A 19,321-nucleotide genomic window follows, 5' to 3' on the forward strand; every position below is an offset into this window, starting at 1 on the left:
ACCCAAACAGGCCCGCACCAAAACACATTGTAATTAGAATGGCAAAGTTTAAAGACAAAGAGAGAATCCTAAAAGCAGCAAGAGAAAGGCAACTAGTAACTTATAAGGGAGCTCCATAATACTATCAGCTGATTTCTCAACAGAAACTTTGCAGGCCAGAAGGGATTGGCACACAACATTCAAGATAAAAAACAAGGACCTACAACTAAGAGTACTCTACACAGCAAAGCTATCATTTAGAATCAAATGACAGATAAAGAGCTTCTCAGCCAAGAAAAAACTAAAGGAGTTCATCACCACCAAACCAGTATTACAAGGAATGTCAGAGGGACTTCTTTTAAAAAAATAAAATAAAAAATATGATAACAAAATCTCAATACCTACATATCTATCAACAATTACTTTCAGTGTACATGGATTAAATGTCCCATTCAAGAGACATAGGAAGGCTGAATGGATAAGAAAACAAAACCCTTACATATGCTGACTACATGAGACCCACTTCAGTTTGAAAGACACACAGACCGAAAGTAAAGAGATGGAAAAAGTATTTCATGAAATACAAACAAACAAATTAAAAAAAAACACCTGCAGTAGCAATACTTATAACAGAGAAAACAGACTTTAAAACAAAGGCTATAACAAGAGACAGAGAAGGACCCAGTAATCCCACTTCTGGGTATTTATCCAAAGAAACCCAAAATGCTACTTTGAGGGGGTGCATGCATCCATATATTCATTGCAGCATTGTTTACAATGACCAAGATGTGCAGGCAGCCTGGCATTGGTGGATGAATGGATAAAGAGGAGGTGGTACATATGTACAGTGGAATATTGCTCAAATCGTCTCTTGCCATCTGTGGCAGCATGAGTGTACCTGGAGGGTCCTGTGCTGAGTGGAGTACGTCAGACAGAGAAAGACAGAGGCAATGTGACTTTGCTTATATGTGGAATCTAAAGTACAAAATAATCAAAACAGAAACAACCTCATAGATACAGAGAACATTTTGATGGTTGACAGATGGGAAGGGGTTTAGGTGGGAAAGGTAAAAGGATTAAGAAGTACAAATTGTTACAAAGTAGTCATGGGAATGTAGAGTAAAGCATAAGAAATATAGTCAATAATGCTATAATAACTGTATGGTTTCACATGGGTACTAGATTTATCAGGTTGATAGATGGGAGGAAGAGTGGGACTAAGGTGAAAAAGGTGAAGGGATTAAGAGATATAATTTGGTAGTTACAAAGTAGTCATAGGGATGTAAAGTAAAGCATATGGAATATAGTCAATGATATATAACCATGTATAGTGCCACGTGGTACTAAACTAGTCAGGGAGATCACTTAAATTATATGAATGTCTAACTACTATGCTGTACATCTGAAATAAATATAAAATGATATTGAATGTCTAAATAAATAGTTTAAAAAAGAACAGAGAGCTACACAAACAAACAAACAAAATAAGTAAAGACTACAATAATGGAAATGAAGACTACATTAAAGGGGATCAACAGGAGATTAGATGAAGAAGAGGATAAAATCAGCAATTTAGAAGATAAGGTAGCAGAAAATACCCAATCAGAACAGCAAAAAGAAAAAATAATCCAAAAAAATGAGGATAGTTTAAGGAGCCACTGGGACAACAACAAGCATACCAACTGTAATTGAAAAATTTTAAAAAGGGGTAAGAGGTGAAGGGAAATGAGAGATCCAAATTTCCAGGTATAAAACAAATAAGCCATAGGATGTGATGTACAGCATGGGGAATATAGTCAATAATATTGTGATTGCGTAGTACGGTGTCAGATGGTTGCTGGACTTATCATGGTGATCACTTCTTAGGTATATAAATGTTGAATAACTATGGTGTACCCCTAAAACTAATATAATATTGTATGTTAGCTATATTTTTAATAAAAATCTTTAAAAATAATTAAAATGTGGACTAATGTTTCAAGTACCTTTACTTTGCATTTGGATCAGTAAAGCAAACTCTGTTATTGGCTTGGGAAGACCAATTGATGAATTATTCAGGACAGTAATTTTTTTTTGGCTGAAATGAATGTAGCAGTTACCACCTGATATTCCCCTGAAATGCAACATTGAAAATCGTCAGTGGTACAACTGGGAAGCTACTGAAAGAGCAAGAGAAAGAGAACAAAGCAAAATTACAACAATATCTTATCCTTTTTCATGAGAGTTCAGCTTTGAACACTAATCAAATGACCTGTATAAGACTTCTATCATGTGAAATTTGCTGTCAGAGATTAACACATGCATTAAATGGAACTGTTTGCCTGGAAATTTCTGTATAATGAACATTGAATTCAGCTTTGGGATAGCACTAAGGAAAATGTCTATAAAATATTCATTTGTCCTCAAATTGATAAAGGTTAGAGAATGATAGGGGACATCACCAGAGCACATTTAAATCACATCTATGAACTTGATATTTGAATTTTAAAAGACTGGGACTCCACTATTTCTTGAAATATATAATATGTATCAGTCAATTAAATAAATATGAGTTGATAGATGGTTATCAAAAGCAATTTAATGGTCAAATAAGTGTAAGCATTTAGAATGAAGGAAGCTATTGTCCAAATAAATTTGTTTAACCTCACATGAACACATTTTCTCTCTGAAACAAAACAGATGAATTACACTGTAACAGTGATCTTCATTTCATTGTACTAAAAATATATTTCAAGATACTGCCGTTTTTCTTCTCTCCTTCCCAACAACTGAAGATGGTAACAGTTTTCTTGTATTTTCCAAAGAGAGATATCAGGTCAGTCTTCTCTGCAATACATTCTTTGTGAATAGGTATTTTTATTACCTTGCTGTATATTCCATTTTTCCAGTATACTCAATTGATGTGCATTTTGGCAGATTTTTGGCTATCGTTAAAATCATAATGTTAGTTCAAGTTGCCTTTACAACATGATAAAATGATTAACTGTATATGACTACATCACATTATCCCTATAGAAAACTACTGTGATATCCACTGGGTATTTTGGGGCTGCATGAGGATAATATATTTCTCTAGAAAAAATATTCATTTCTTCAAAGATAAATGTTATTAATGAGTTACAGAAGCCCTCAGAGAATGTTGTTTTAAGTGTAATTAATTTTAACTTCACTAATTCACAATACATGTTGTTTTGAACTTGCACTGACTTAATCTGTGCTTGTCTCATACTATCTCTTTGGGAAATAGTTTGTTAAGCTAATTAAATGATGTCAGTATTATTAAGGGAGACTGTACAGTCCACTAAAGAAAATATGCTTAATAGAATACTTTAGCAACACTCATTCAAATAGAAAGTCTTAGAATATTAATTATACTTCTGTTTTTGTGCATTTATTTAATTTTGATTCACTAGTAGAGGGTGAATTTTTATGTACTTAGATATGTAATTGTGAAGTTTATTATAAAACTTGATTTAATTAAACCTAAGATTTTCATCCAAGGTATCCCAAGTTACTAAAATTAAAAGTCTGAATACTTTTATAAATTGCACACACACACACACACACACACACACACACACACACATATTGTGAACAATCTTTTATACACCAAACTGTGTATAAGAATTACATTTGGCATCTCTGGATATACAATTTCATCTTGCTGTAGTTCACGAATAGTTTATTTTTAAATCATAAATATTACTAACTATAGCAATACCCGTTAGTTAAAGGGAAAAAAAGGCTTTTTTTTTTTAAAGAAAAATAATGCCACTAAGCTTCTGGTTATGTATTATCAAAACTTTGCTACTAAATTGACAAAGGCTCTATTCAGTTAGTACTTATGTGGTCTTTTATTTATCATGAAACAATTATAGTTTAGTGAGGAAATGTAAAAGATATTTTGGATTGCTGTTAATGTGAATTTTTGAGAAAAGCTCTAGAAATGTCATGAATTACCTACATTTTATAGTAAAATATTATTTGAACAATAATATTGCATTGCTTCACCACATTTTTGGGAAGCACTTTATCTTAAGTATTATCTTCCCATTTAAAAGATTATGTGGCAACTAATTTCTAGTTTAATTAAAAAATGTGTCAAATGATGAGAACCACTACAATTTTGTATGCATAATGCAATTTTCAAAGAAACCCTCAACTTTTTATTTATTTATTTATTTTCTTCAATTCTGTATGTATTTGTTACTTAATCTCTCAAGTTTTCATGAACTCTCTAATATTGTTATTCAAAATATTACCATTTGAATAGAATTCTTTGCATGCTTTATTCTGTTCTTTAAGAATGAAGGCCATCTAGTAGAAAATGACTGACATAACTTGGTAATGCTAATGCTTAACTAGAGAGAGTGATAGCAAGTGACTTCAGAAGGTGGATGATTCCTAATAAATTAGACTTCTAAAACTTGGCAGATGCTTACTGAAATGTGTAGAAATAGATCTTCTGTAAAAAAGAGGCAATATGAACAACTACCATTAAGAAACTAGAGGACAACAAGTAGTGCTGGAAAAACTGCATACCCACATGCAAAAGAAGGAAGTTGCACACTTACCATATACCATATATAAAATTTAATGCAAAATGAATTGAAGATGTAAATGTAAATGCTAAAACTGTAAAAATCTTAGAAGAAAGCATATGGGAAAAACTTAATGACATTGGCAAAATTTCTTGGATATGATACCAAAAGCACAGATAATAATAAAAATAATAGATAAGTTGGACCACATCAAAATTAAAAATTTTGTACATCAAAGGACACAATCAACAGAGTAAAGAGACAACCCACAGAATGGGAGAAAATATTGGCAAATCATATATCTGATAAGGGGCTGATATCTAGAATACATAAAGAAGTCTAACAACTCAACACACACACAAGAGACCCAATCAGTTAAAAAGTGGGCAAATAACATAAATAGACGTTACTCCAAAGGCTGTATCCAAATGGCCAATAAGTGCATGAAAAGATGCTTCACATCACTAGTCATTAGGGAAATGTTAATCCAAACTGCAATAAGACACCACTTCACACCTGTTAGAATGGATGTTATAAAATAATAATAATAATAATAATAATAATAATAATTTTAAAAAGTAGAAAATAATAATAAAAAGTGTTGGGGAGTATGTGGAGAAATGAGAACAGTGCACATTGCTGGTGGAAAAGTAAAATGGTGCCACTGCTGTAGAAAACTGTATGGTAATTCCACAAAAATTTAAACATAGATTTACAATATGACCGAGCAACTTCATCTCTGAGTATATATCCAAAACAAGTGAAAACATGGACTCAAATAGATAGTTGTACACCTAAATCATAGCAGCATTATGTAAATTGCATATATATATATATATATAACAACATCACAAAAGAGATGGGTAGGAGCAAAACCGAATTGGATTAGCAATACATCAGATAGTAACTCAATATCCACAGGAACGAATGAACAAATGAAGAGATTCAGAAATGATAAATAGGACAGTTAATAAAACAAAATTTATAATTAAGTCATTGCTCCCCCGTTCTTTTCTCAGCTTCATTAAAACCACTAATACATAAGGTAATAACTATGAAAATGTTGATTTTATAACATATATTTACATATATCATCTATGCCCAATAATGGCACAAAAAAGACAAGAATGAATAAAGGTACATAGGAGTAATATTTCTATATCTACTGAAATTAACTTATAATAAATCAGAAGTAATTTTGATAAGTTAAGATTACAAACCCTAGAGACCAGTAAGAGAATAACATACACACAATGTGTATGTATATGTATACATATTTATACATAACATTATATACATTATATGAAATCGGACAATTAAGTTTGAGAATTAATCCTAGAAAAAGTGCTACATACCTCATTACTGAATATCTACTACAGTCACCTTTGAAGTACTCCCCTTGGGAAGCTATGCACCAACCCCAGCACCTAATCCGCCCTTCAAAACAATTTTGGAACTCTTTTTCCTTTATCTTTGGGTAAAGAAAGAAGTCATTGGCGACCAGATCAGGTGAATAGGGAGGGTGTTCCAATACAGTTACTTGTTTACAGGCTAAAAACTCCCTGACAGACAATGCCGTGTAAGCTGGTGCATTGTCGTGATGCAAGAACCATGAATTGTTGGTGAAAAGTTCAGGTCGTCTAACTTTTCAAGCAGCCTTTTCAGCACTTGCAGATAGTAAATGTGGTTAACTATCTGTCCAGTTGGTACAAAGTCATAATGAATAATCCTTCTGATATCAGAAAAGGTTAGTAGGATCGTTGCAACAAGTTCGCAAACTTAATTGTTAGACCTTCACATATCCACATATAGTGAAAAATTATTGAAAGAACTATGAAATTACACTAGAAAATATTCATCTAATTCAAAGGAAGCTGTAATGGAGGAACAGAGGAACAGAAAAATACATGATGTGCATAGGAAACAAAAGTGAAATCATAACTTTAAATCCACTATATCAATAATACCATTACAAACTAATAGATTAAAAACACAAAATAAGGGAGAAATTTTCAGACTGAATAAAAAATAAAATCAAAATGTATGCCTATAGGATTCAAGCCTTAGATTCAGATACAAATAGATTGAATGCAAAATGATGAAAAATTTATATCATGCAAAAAGAAACCATGTTAAAGCTAGAATGACAACATTAGTATCAGACTTATTTAAGTAGAAAATTAAATTAAAAATGTTACTAGAGATAAAGAAAGACATTCTGTCATGATAAAAAGGCCAAAAATTCAGGAAGACATAATAATTGTAAGTATATATATGCATTTAACAATAGTGTTCCAAAAATCATGACAAAGAAACTGACAGAATTGAAGAAAGAAATAGACAATTCAACAACAGCTAGAAATTTCAATACCACACTTTCTGTAACAGATAGAATAACTAGTCAGGAGACCAATAAGGAAATAGAAGACCTGAGCAGTATTCTAAACCAACTAGACTTAACAGACGTCTGTAGAACACTTCATCGAACAGGAGCAGAATACATATGCTTTTCAAGTGCACCTGCAGTATTCTAGAAGATAGACTATGCTAGGTTATAAAACAAGTCTCAATAAATTGAAAGAATTGCACTCATGAAGACTATATTACCTGACCCCAATGGAGTGAAATTAGGAATAAATAACAGAAAGAAGTAACCACGAGAGTAATTGGAAAATATTTTAATGATGAAATAGTCAGTGTTTTCCCCTAAGATCAAGAATAAGACACAGGATGTCTCCTTTCAGCACTTCTCTTAAACACTATACTAGAGGTTTTTTTCCCCAGGGCAATTAGGCAAGGAAAAGATATAAAATGCATATATATTGCAAAGAAAGAAGTAAAACTATGTCTGTATGCAGGTGATAATCATCTTGTATACAGAAAATTCTAAGAAATTCACTAAAATCTATTAAAACGAATAAACAAGCTCAGCAGTATTGCAGCCTATAAGATCAATATATAAAAATCAAGTGTGTTTCTATAACTTAGCAATAAGTACTTCCCCGAAATTAAGGAAACAATCCCATTACAATAGAATAAAATGGAATAAGTTACTTAGGAACAAATTTAACAAAAGAAGTGCAAAGTTTGTATTCTGAAAATTCGGAAATACTATTTAAAAAAATTAAGGATCAAAGATCGAAATAAGTGGTAAGACATCCCATGTTGAAAGATTGGAAGACTTAAAATTGCTAAAGTACAATACCTTACAAATTGATTTTCAGATTCAGCATAATCCCTAATCAAAACTCCAAGCTGAATTTTTGCAGAAAATAAGTCGAGGAATTGAAACCTCCATGCATTGCTTGTTAAAGTGTAAAATTGTGCAGCCAATTTGAAGAACAGTTTGGCAATTCTTCAAAAGTTAAAATTAGAGTTGCCATGTGACCTAGCAATTCCAAACCTAGCTACTATATTCCCACGAGAATTGAATAACGGTGTCTGGACAAAAACTTTTACAAAAATGTTTATAACAACATTATCTATGAAAGCCACAAAGTGGAAACAACCCAAATGTCCATCAACTGATGAATGGATAAATCAAATGGGTTATATGCATACAAAGTATAATCTTGGGCAATGATAAAAGAATTGAAGTACTCATACATACTACAACATGGAAGAACCTTAAAAGCATTATGCTAAATGAAACAGACCAGTCACAAAACACTCCAGTTGAAGGATTCCATTTATATTATATTAAAATAAGCAGATAGATAAAAGAAAAAGGTAGAGTAATGATTACTTAGGATGGAATTTGGGGGGAAATGGGCTATGACAGGTAATGTATACCAGGTTTCTTTTTAGGATGATAAGTATATCCCAAAATTGATTGTGATAATAGTTGCACAACTCTGTGAATATACTCAAAACTATTAAATTGTGCACTTTAACTGGGTGAATTATATCTCAATAAAGCTGTTTAAAAAGAATGTCTATAAATCATAGCTTCTTTCAGTGAAAATGACTTCGTATTAATTTTGTTATCATAAATAACCAAGTGACTCAATTTTGAAACTATGATGTATTATTTTGTTGTAAAATTTAAGGCTACCAGATCAGTTACTTTTCTGATGACCGGGAAACGAAATTCTGTTTTAAAATATAGATATATGTGCATTCACATATTTCCATGCATATTTGTATGATTTAACATCACCAAAAAATACATAAAACTCTACCTTCCCAACGATTGCTCAACTACAATTGTGTAAAAATATTGGATATTTTAAATGTTAATCTCATAAGGGCTTTTTTTTTTTTTTTAAGTTTCTTCTGTACTATGCTCTTTTTTGGGGGGGGATATGGGGGAACAGTGTGTTTCACCAGGGCCCATCAGCTCCAAGTTGTCCTTCAATCTAGTTGTGGAGGACGCAGCTCAGCTCCAAGTCCAGTTGCCGTTTTCAATCTTCAGTTGCAGGGGGTGCAGCCCACCATCCCATGTGGAAATTGAACCGGCAATCTTGCTGCCAAGAGCCTGCGCTCCAACCAACTGAGCCATCCAGCTGCCCCTCAGGCAGCTCAGCGGCATCTCGTTGTCTTCAATCTAGTTATGGAGGGCTCAGCTGACTGGCCCATGTGGGAATCGAACCGGCAACCCAGTTGTTCAGAGTTCATGCTCTAACCAACTGAGCGATCCAGCCACCCCTAATAGGGATATTTTATAAGTGCCCTGTAAATGAAGAAAACTAAATGGTTATCTGATGGGAAAAAAAAAATTTGTCTTAATGAGTCAGTTCTTATATGTCCTATTCTTTAGATTTACATGTGATGGGATAATGACAGTACCTGGACTCTATATCCTGTTGAGGATTTATAGGATCATGAATTTCTATCTTTAATTTTTAGGATTATGTCTTCTTAGCAAATTGACCTTTTTATAATGATGTAATGTACTTCATTATAGCTAATACCATTTTTTGTTCTAAAGTCACGTTTTATATTGATATACCGGTAGCTACTCTATTTTTATTTTGCTAGTTTTTGTATGGTATGCTTATTGATGCTTGATACCTCTTGGCATTTGAAAACTTTACAGAAACCTCATAAAGGAGTTTTAGAAGATATTATAGTTTAACACTAAGTATTTTACATCTGTAGTTTATTATATTGCTAAACTGATTTGTCATGTTTCAGAAAATGAGGAATACAGAAATCAATTTTCTTTGAGATAATTATAGCTATATTTCATTCTTGAAACTAAACGGCATCTTAGAGTTCAATAAACTGTTTCCAAATTAACCTAATTTGTTTTCAGATTTATTCTCAGATTAATTGGATTCTTAACCAAGTGGTTAGCTATAATTGGTTAGTTCATTATACGTTTCTATGACTGGTTTTCCCATTCATTTTAGTCATGTCCTTTCTTTGTTTTAGGAGACATATTTCAACTGAGTTTCAGGTGTAGCTCAATGACCATGGTTTCCACTTATAGTCACAAACACAATTAAAAATATCTACATTTGGGAGACTAGGCCAAAGTATCGCAATTATAAAAATGTGACCCTATCCACCCACGCCTGGTTAGTTCTGTTTCTCTGGGAATTATTTCTTGACAAATCAAGGACCAATTGTTAAAATATTGGAAGTCTCTGATGTATTAATATATATATTTTGAACTCTTCCTGTAACAATATGATTTGTTTTTGGCCAATAAAAACACACCGTTGAAATCTAAATTTTATCATTTGTTTCCTACCCTAACAGGTGCAGAAATAACTGTTCAACCGACTGTGGAGGAGGCCTCCGACAACTGCACTCAAGAGTGTCTCATCTTGGGCCATTCTGACGCCTGTTGGATGCCAGCTACTCTGACCCATGCCAGCCCTTCAAATGCACAGGCCCCTGCTCTATGCCGCAGCCCACCGCCAACCCCGGCCTCTGCTCACTGCCGTAGCCCTCCAGTGACACAGACCATAGCTCTCTGCCACAGCCCTCCGGTGACCCAAGCTATCGCACTGTGCCACAGCCCTCCACCAGCGCGGGCCTCTGCTCTCCACCACAGTCCGCCTCTAGCGCAGGCTACTGCTCTTCGCCACAGCCCCCCACCAGCACAGGCCTCAGCCCTCAGCTACAGCCCTCCGTTGGCACAGCCTGCCGCAACCCACCGCAGCCCTCCTCTGCCACAGGCTGCTGCTCTCCATCGCAGCCCTCTACAACCAGCAAGGGGTTTGCAGCAAGGTGCTGGACCTGAGGGACTACTTTCTCTTGATCAGGGAGTGCAAGGTAGTACAAGATCTCAGTTTTACACTATGTCTGAAAGACTTCATCCTGGTGGTGATTCAATGAAAGTCATACCCTTGACAACCTTCACTCCAGGCCAACAGGCCAGACCCCCTAGGGGTGATTCTCCCATTATGGAAGAACATCCCTTGTAAAGCTACAATGGCTAATTCACATTTTTCAACAGGATGTATATAATTAAAATTTAAGATTCAATTTCAATGAATATTCCAAATTATTAGATTTGTAAATAGCTATGTAAATAGAAACAGATACCAGAATAAACTCTAGAGCTAGACCCTTAGTCAAAAATTAAAAATAAATTTACAATTTGTTTAATTCAGAATGTGTATTTAAAAAGAAAAGAAATTGAAATATTTACACCCCTTTGTACAGAAAGGCTTATCATGATAGATATTAATATGTAACATATTATTTCTGATGCACTGTAATTTTTTATTTATTCTTGCCAAAATGTGCAATATTACTGATTTTTTCCAATCTGATTTTTGTGGACCTACTAAGTAGCAAATGGAAAACTAGCAAATATCTGATTTTCCAAGAGTACCTTTAGTTAATCTAATCTTTGTTCAGATAACATTAGAAAGTATAAATACAATAGCATTTTTGTTTGTCTTTTTGTTTGATATTTGTTGTTTGTCTCCAGTGTACTTTTATAGTGTTTGTACAAAACTGCAGAAGAGGGAGTGTAAATATCTCTTATATATTTGTCTGTCTTTTTTATGTTTTCTATCTTTATTTCAAGAATATATTGTTGATAAAATTTGTATATACATTTGCAGTTATATATATATTATATATATATATAAACTGTACAGATATATGTCCATAACCTATTCTCTACTCTTTAGTAGAGTTCGAGACACAGAAGTGCAATAACTGTGCCCAAATTAGGCAACTATTTGCTTAAAAAGGCCTCTTTTTAAAAATACTTACTTTTGTAATTTAGTGTAAAGTGCATCCGAAATAATATTGTATCTGCTATTTTAAGCCTATATCCCATTATTAATTAGGACTTTATCTTCTGGAATTTGTATATAACAGCCTAGAAAATCACAAGGAAGGTGGATGCAGTTGGTGCATGATTTATTTACACTAAATAAATCTATAAATTGCTATTTTCTAGAGAATATCTGTAAATCACTATTTTCTAGAGAATATCAGAAAGACTTAAATGATGATGTGACAGCTAAAGGTTGATACCAAAAGATGTTCATTAAAAAGAATAAAGAAATTAATATAATTGTAGATAAAACCACATACTAAACACATAAGACTAAGGGAGTTTTCTCATTCTAGCTCAGCTTGCTGAAGAAAACCACTGATAACAAGATGAGAGTTAGGAAGGAACTTTTCAAGAGATACAATTAAAAATCTACATCAAAGGTGTTTAAGTATAGAACTTTAAGGAGATGTGCAGAGGGAGAAATGAGGTTCATGACTACTTCTTGGGGTAGATAAGAAATACCCCAATTACACACACACACAAAGAAACAACAAAATCTCATAGGATAACAAAACACGCCCTTCTAAGCAAAGAATACACTAGCATTCCTAGGGAACATTAGTTTCCTTCTGTTGTCTGTTCTTTATTTTCTTTTTTGTCCTCTTAACTGACCATGACCTTCTATGTACACATTTTACCAGTTTACAGAAACACCACTAACTTAATTTTCTTCCATCGCAACACCAAGAAAATGTCTTGCTTCAGTATTACACTAAACCAAGAGACAATTGATATTTTAATGGGGGGGGGGGAACTATTTCTTGTTGATTAAATTAGATATAGACTTTGTGATGTGTAACTTGAAGATATGTAATTTATGATTAAACTGTGTGTAAATGTTGTAATATAAACCGTGGTAAATGTACAATTTTATTGGTGAAGGTTTCCACTGAGTGTTGAGAAAGCTTCTCTTCTTGTGCCCAGCAGGTTACGTAGCGTTTTGAGAATATATTGTTACCATTGTGAAACTCTTTAAATCATATTGGAGTTGGTGTGTAGAATAACTTCTTACCTTTTAACTACAAGAGTTTAATTACTGGAATTTCAAATTAATTAGCATTATTAATATTTTTTTCTCCTTTGTATTTGTTGATGTTCAAAGGGATTTGCAGCATACTGGTACTCCAGGTGCATGTGAATCCCAAAGGACTGATGATGTTTGAAAGTTTATTGAAATATTACCATGTATATGTGTGGATATTATTATTGATATTGTTGATAATGAGGGTTTTAAAACTGGGTAAGATAGGAAAAAACCCAGAATGACAAAATCAGAGCTTCCAGTAGACTTTAGAAAGTTTTTCTTTAAAATCTTGCAAAGATAATATGAGAATTTTTTTCTTCTGTTTTAGTTAATTCCACATTTTCCTGTTTACATTTTAGTTAAGATCTACACACACAAAAAGAAATACATAAAAATGAGATAAAAAGAAACTGAAAAAGTATTAAATAATATGTCAGGACTATGAATCGTTACTATGTTAATGAGGATCAGACTAGGAATAAAAGCGAGATATTTGGGAAATTTTTTCTGATAGTGTGATTCATTAACATGGATAAAAATAGACTGAAAAATCACAAATTGTGCAGTCCTCCAAATGTTATAAGGGTGAGTTATAAGGGTGGCTCTTACATTCTCATATCTAAATCGGTGAAGTTTTGATACCTTTCCTAGAGATATAGGAATGAACAGATATGCTTTTATTGCCCTTTCTAACTCTGATTATATAGTCAGACTTAGATTGTGTTTAGAATATCAAAAGGCTGGGCACCCTCTTCTGGGTTTGTGCCAGAGAGGCTTTGAATGGAAGCAGGCTAGAAGTAGCCAAAGAGGCAAGGGGTGTGAGCCCAGCTATTCTCCCCTATGCATTCTCTTTCTGAGCTTCCACTAGGTCTGGCCTTGGCAACCTGTAACTTCCAAGGCTTCAGATCTGATGAGACCTTTCTCATCACATTGCAAATTCTTTCTTCAAGTGGATGGACAGAGCTATAGGTTGACAAAGCTCACAAGTGGTTTTTCTGATGTGGAAAAAATTTAGTCCTGGAACTACAAAAAGTATCATTTTACCGTCAATCAAAAATATTTCCCTTGGGAAAAAAAAAAAGATTTGATTTAGTTTGAAATGAGAACTTCAAATTGAATGACAAGTATGATAATAATATGTTCAGAGAGACTGGTTGTTCAATTTTGTAGCCATGTTCAATTACATGCGATTATTAATTTACTAGCTATAGCATTAATATATCACATTTGTAAGTATGTATTCAAACACCATGTATCTTATATGCTTAGTGCATATACATTTTTTTCTTGAACTTTATTTTCAAGTTTTAGCTAATATTGTGTGGGTGTATTAAAAACAAACATATATGATACAAACAATGTAATAAATTTAGAGTACATTTTGTGTAGTCTCATTTAGTGATTTAACAGTTTATTTTTAGTAATGTAAATTTGGTTAGAAAAAATGGTTGTTAAATGATTAGTGCTATTGTGTATTAGTGACAGTTATGCAGAGCCTCTGCCTTCCCAAACTAATATTTGTCACACACTTTCATTAACATGGATAAAAATAGACTAAAAAATCACAAATTGTGCAGTCCTTAAAATGTAATCATGTCACATGCAAAAAAATCCTTTTCTGTCATGGGAAAATTAAGTAAGTTTTACCCACATTTATATTTCAACATTAGTTTTTTTTTTATTCACATTAAGACTGAATGTGCATGTATTACTCAATATACATTTATGAACATCTAGTTGTTTAGGCTTTTCTTTTTGACACTCTGCTGATTTACATTTTCCAGTATGGCTATCATTTCTTGTCTTTCTTTTCATATTTGTTTCAAACCAAATTTGTAGTTATGTTTAGATAAAGCTTTTATCACAATCATTCATTAGACATTATTTTGGCTATTTCCAATTGGCACAATCACCCTGGAAAACCTGGGAGCAAGAGAAGCTGAACCGTATTTGGACAGGAACCTTTTTACATTATGTGCCAATTACCACACCAGAGCAATTTTATGCAGAGGCCTTAAAATATTCATTCGTAGTAGCTTTCTTACACTAACAATCCATGTGCTTTCAGTAAATGTGATTTTTAAAAGCAGTATAAGTTGACAACAGCAGAATTAGTAATATAAAGACTACTCAGAAAAATGTGTGTGCACAAATGAAAAAAAAATGAAGGCAATTGTTTAGTGATTGTATGTGGTATTTTTAGGAATAAAATGTGTGAAATTTATGCTATCTCTGCTTAAAATACTTGGAATTTTATGAAAAATATATTTATGTTCGTATTTTGGGAAGATTCCTCCTCTGTGACATCATACAGCATCTGAAAGTGAACAGTATCCCAAAGCAGCTCTAGCCATGCTTTGGAAGTGAGATGGTTGGATATTGGATGACCCAGGATGGCAGTATGTAGTCCAGTGGCAAATGTGTATTAAGTGTTCTATTTCAGGTTCTGTATTGCATGTTTTCTTATTAATTAATATAGACATTAATAAAGTTATGAGAAATAAATATGCATTTTATTGTGTGTATTTGTTAATTAAAAAATCAAAGATTTTATTTCATTTTCAATTTGTGTTTAAATTTACATAGAGTAAAATATACCTTGTTGGTGGTACATTTCTATGAGTTAGCTTCCTTTTTTGTTTACTCTGATAATCCCTTCAATACAATTCTCTGCATTGAACATCATTTCACTCACTTTTCAAAGTTGGTGAACAATATTGTAGTGTTTTAGAACGTTTATTTTGCATCTTCTAAAACTAACTTTAAAAATATTTATTTATTCCCGAGTAGGCCTATTGCCTCACTTAATGTAAAATCCACCTATGAATTTCTCTGTACAATCCTTGAAGATCCAAATTAAGTAAGTTTCTGGAGAACGTTGATAATATTGGTGGAACAAAGTAATTTCACTCCTGGCCTCACTTTTACTCTGGCTAAAAGAAGAGAATCCCAGTACACTGAAACCTCTCAAATTGCACAGGATTAGTAAATACTCAATTGCATTTGGCATTTTTATTAGTCCTGAAGTTTGATTAAGAGTTATAGAGCTAGTGCTTTTTGTCTTCTTTTTTTTCTCAACCTTCTTTCTATTTTTGTGATATTGATTTACTCATTCTCACTAAGGGTTAGCTGATAAAGGAAGAAAAAAACAAAATCTAAATCAAGCAAAAATTTAACCTCTGGCAAAAATAAATTGAAGTTTTAGAAGAAATATATGTGTAGGTTAATTTGTGTTATTTCTCATCCTGACTCTAGCCATTTGAGGATAAAAAACCACACACACACAATGTAATGATTAATATATATATATTAGAAACCACCAGATTACATATAGACATTATCATAATAATCTTGGCAAAAACTCTAAAAACCTGAAAAAGAGAATATGATGAATACACGAGGTCGAAAAATTAAATTTGCAAACTCATCCTTGAAAAAGTGCTACGTACCTCATTGCTGAATATCACTATGGTCACCTTCGAAGTACTCCCCTCGGGAAGTTGTGCACTGATGCCAGTACCTAGTCCACCCTTCAAAGCAATTTTGGAACTCTTTTTCTAGAATGGCCATCAGAGCTGTCATTATATTAGTTTAATGTCCTGAATGTCGTCAAAATGTCTTCCTCCTTTCAATATTTCCTTTATTTTTGGGTAAGGAAAGAAGTCATTGGGGGCCAGAGCAGATGAGTAGGGAGGGTGTTCTAACACAGTTATTTGTTTACTGGCTAAAACCTCCCTCACAGACAGTGTTGTGTGAGCTGGTGCATTGTCATGATGCAAGAGTCATGAATTGTTGGCGAAAAGTTCAGGTCATTTTCGTCTAACTTTTTCACACAGCCTTTTTAGCACTTCAAAATAATAAACTTGGTTAACTGTCCAGTTGATACAAATTCATAATGAGTAATCCCTCTGACATCAGAAAAAGGTTAGCAGCATCGTTGCAACAAGTTCGCAAACTTAATTGTCAGATCTGTATACTCTGTGAACAGGGGAAAAAGTGTCATACTAGAAAAGAATGTTGAAAATCTCTAATATTTCAATAAATTAAATAATTAGTGAGCTAATATTTAGTGTGATTAAAAAAATTATTGAACTTGCTGATCTTATTGCCAAACTGGTTACGCAGATGTATAAAATAAATTGTTGATGATGTAATGGAAATGCTTCAAACGAAACAAAACCTGTGAGGCAGGCAAGCAGGTTCAGAGTTTAGACTCCATATTTTGGGTTACAAACTCCATTGCCATTTTAAATGTCTGAGGATGTATAGCTGCATAAAAAAACCCTCAAGTTTAGCCTGTGAACAGGTTTACTTCCTTTCTTGTCTATCAAAGTATTCTAAAGTTAATTGAGTGAAATAGAAACAAAAGACTAAATAAAGTAAACCATAAATAAAAGATTAATCCTATGAGTGACTTATGTAACTCAGGGATCTACTCATAGTATATTTTCTTCATAAACATTTTTGAAAAGTTTTAGATTTACAGAAAAATTGCAAAGATAATACAGTTTCCAAATATCTTACTCCCAGATTCCTCTATTGTTAACATGGCATATTTGTTACGATTTATGGGCCAGTATTGTTGCATTATTATCAACAAAAGTCTATAGTTTATTCAAATTCCCTTAGTTTTTTTCTTAATGTCGTTTCTGTTCCAGGATCCCATTCAAGATTTTACATTACATTCAGTCATCATGTCTCCTTAGGCTCCTCTAGACTGTGACAGTTTCTCAGACTTTCCTTCTTAATGATGACCTTGACAGTTTTGAGGAGTTCTGGTGAGGTGTTTTGTAGAATGTCCATCAACTGGGATTTTTCTGGTGGCTTTTTGTCTTAATTAGACTGGATTTATGGGTCCTTGGGTGGAAGACCACAGAGGTAAACTGCCTGTTTTATCACATCTTATCAGGTGTACATGATAGTACAGTATTTAATCTACACAGAATTTGGCATCTTCTCATTTTATGTTTGGATTTCACTCTTCACCATTGGATCAGATACCCACAATTTTTCAAGTGTTTGGTGCACCCAGGATCAGGGCATCCCAACAGTGTACCTTTTCTGGGCATGAAGTCCCTGGGACAATTCAGGATATGCCCCTTCCTAAATTCCCACTGATTACAAGGATTAGTGGCCTCACATTTTATTTTAATTCATCAGTCTCTAATAGGGTAATTTTGACTATAGTGTTATTAGAAAATAATAAGCAAATGTGTTTTCCCACATATCCTAAATAAGAAATGAGTGCTGTGGTGATATTCCACTAACGATGAAAATTTCAGGAATCATGGCTGTGATATTGTGATTTGAAATAAAATATATATTGGTCTCTGACCCCAGTTTCTAACAGAGAGCTCCAAAAACTCTTGCAAATTCCTAAGTGATAAGAGCATCTTCTGTTCTAATATTTGATCTTTGTTCAGTTCCTAACACAGGGCTCCTCAAACCCTTGTAATTTCCTGGGTTATAACAGTGTCTTTGTTCTAATCAGGTGATGCTAAGCGGGCTCCTGGATGCTACTGGATGAGGGCTGGTCACCAGAAAGACCAATCCATGATTAGAAGCTTGTAATTTTTAGCCCTGCCCTCCATTCTCTTGAGAAAGGAGAAGGGCTGAAAATGGAATTCATAATGCCTTAGTGATGAAGCCTCCACAGAAATTCAAAAGGACAGGATTCGTACAATTTCCACTTTGGTGACCACATGGAGGTGTTGAGAGAGTGGTGTGCCCAGACAGGGCAGAGAAGCTCTGCACCCCTTCCCCCATACTTTGTCCTACACATCTCTTCCATCTGTATGTCCATCTGTATCCTTTATCATAGCCTTTAATAAACTGGTAAACGTAAGTGTTTACCTGAGTCTTGTGATCTGCTTTAGCAAATTAACTGAACCTGAGGTAGAGGTCGAAGGAACCTCCAATCTGAAGCCTGGTCAGTAAGCCAGAAACACAGGTAACAACCTAGGCTTATAATTGGTGTTTGAAGCTGGGGGACAGGGAGGGTGTAGTCTTGTAGGACTAGGCCCTTAACCTATGGAATCTGATGCTATATCTGGGTAGATAGTCTTGGAATTGAGTTGTATTATAGGATACCCAGTTGGTGTCACAGAGAATTGTTTTGTATGGGGAAAATCCTCCACATATTTGGTGACCAGAAGTGCTGGATGTAAATTGTTCTGTGTGAGTAGCAAAGGAGATACATAATAAAGAGAAATACAGAAGTAGGTGGAGAACTGAGTTTTTCCTTTTTTTATTGACATTAAAGCATTTTATTAAATATAAATAATTAAATCACTGTTGTAGTGGAACATGAAGAAACCAATGCTATAGAAAAGGAAATCCAGAAATAGACCAAAATATCTGTGGTATTCAATGTATGATAAAGCTGGAGTCTCAAAATGGTGAAGTAGATAAACACTGCGGTTGCCTCCTATCATGACCACACCAAAATTACAAATAAATTAGAGAACAACCATTTGGGGACAGAGTCCCAGAGAGCATTTTCCAGGCTTTCGGCTTCACATAGAAAGG

At 33.7% G+C, this 19,321-nt stretch overlaps 1 protein-coding gene across 5 annotated transcripts in view; it reads left to right on the forward strand.

The window, feature by feature from the left end:
- The window catches only part of PCDH11X (protocadherin 11 X-linked), an 800,197-nt gene extending 784,899 nt beyond the window's left edge, over positions 1 to 15,298 (forward strand). For all 5 annotated transcript variants that reach the window (XM_074323530.2, XM_074323532.2, XM_074323533.2 and 2 more), the window contains one exon: positions 10,227 to 15,298. In XM_074323530.2, coding sequence (XP_074179631.1) covers positions 10,227 to 10,897 — 671 coding nt within the window. In that variant the 3' untranslated portion in view covers positions 10,898 to 15,298. The remainder of the gene's footprint in view (positions 1 to 10,226) is intronic.
- Positions 15,299 to 19,321: the final 4,023 nt, after the last annotated feature.

This window comes from Rhinolophus sinicus, chromosome 18 (genome assembly GCF_057876585.1).
Source record: "Rhinolophus sinicus isolate RSI-liver-muscle chromosome 18, RSI-T2T, whole genome shotgun sequence".
NCBI classification, from domain to species: Eukaryota; Metazoa; Chordata; class Mammalia; order Chiroptera; family Rhinolophidae; genus Rhinolophus; species Rhinolophus sinicus.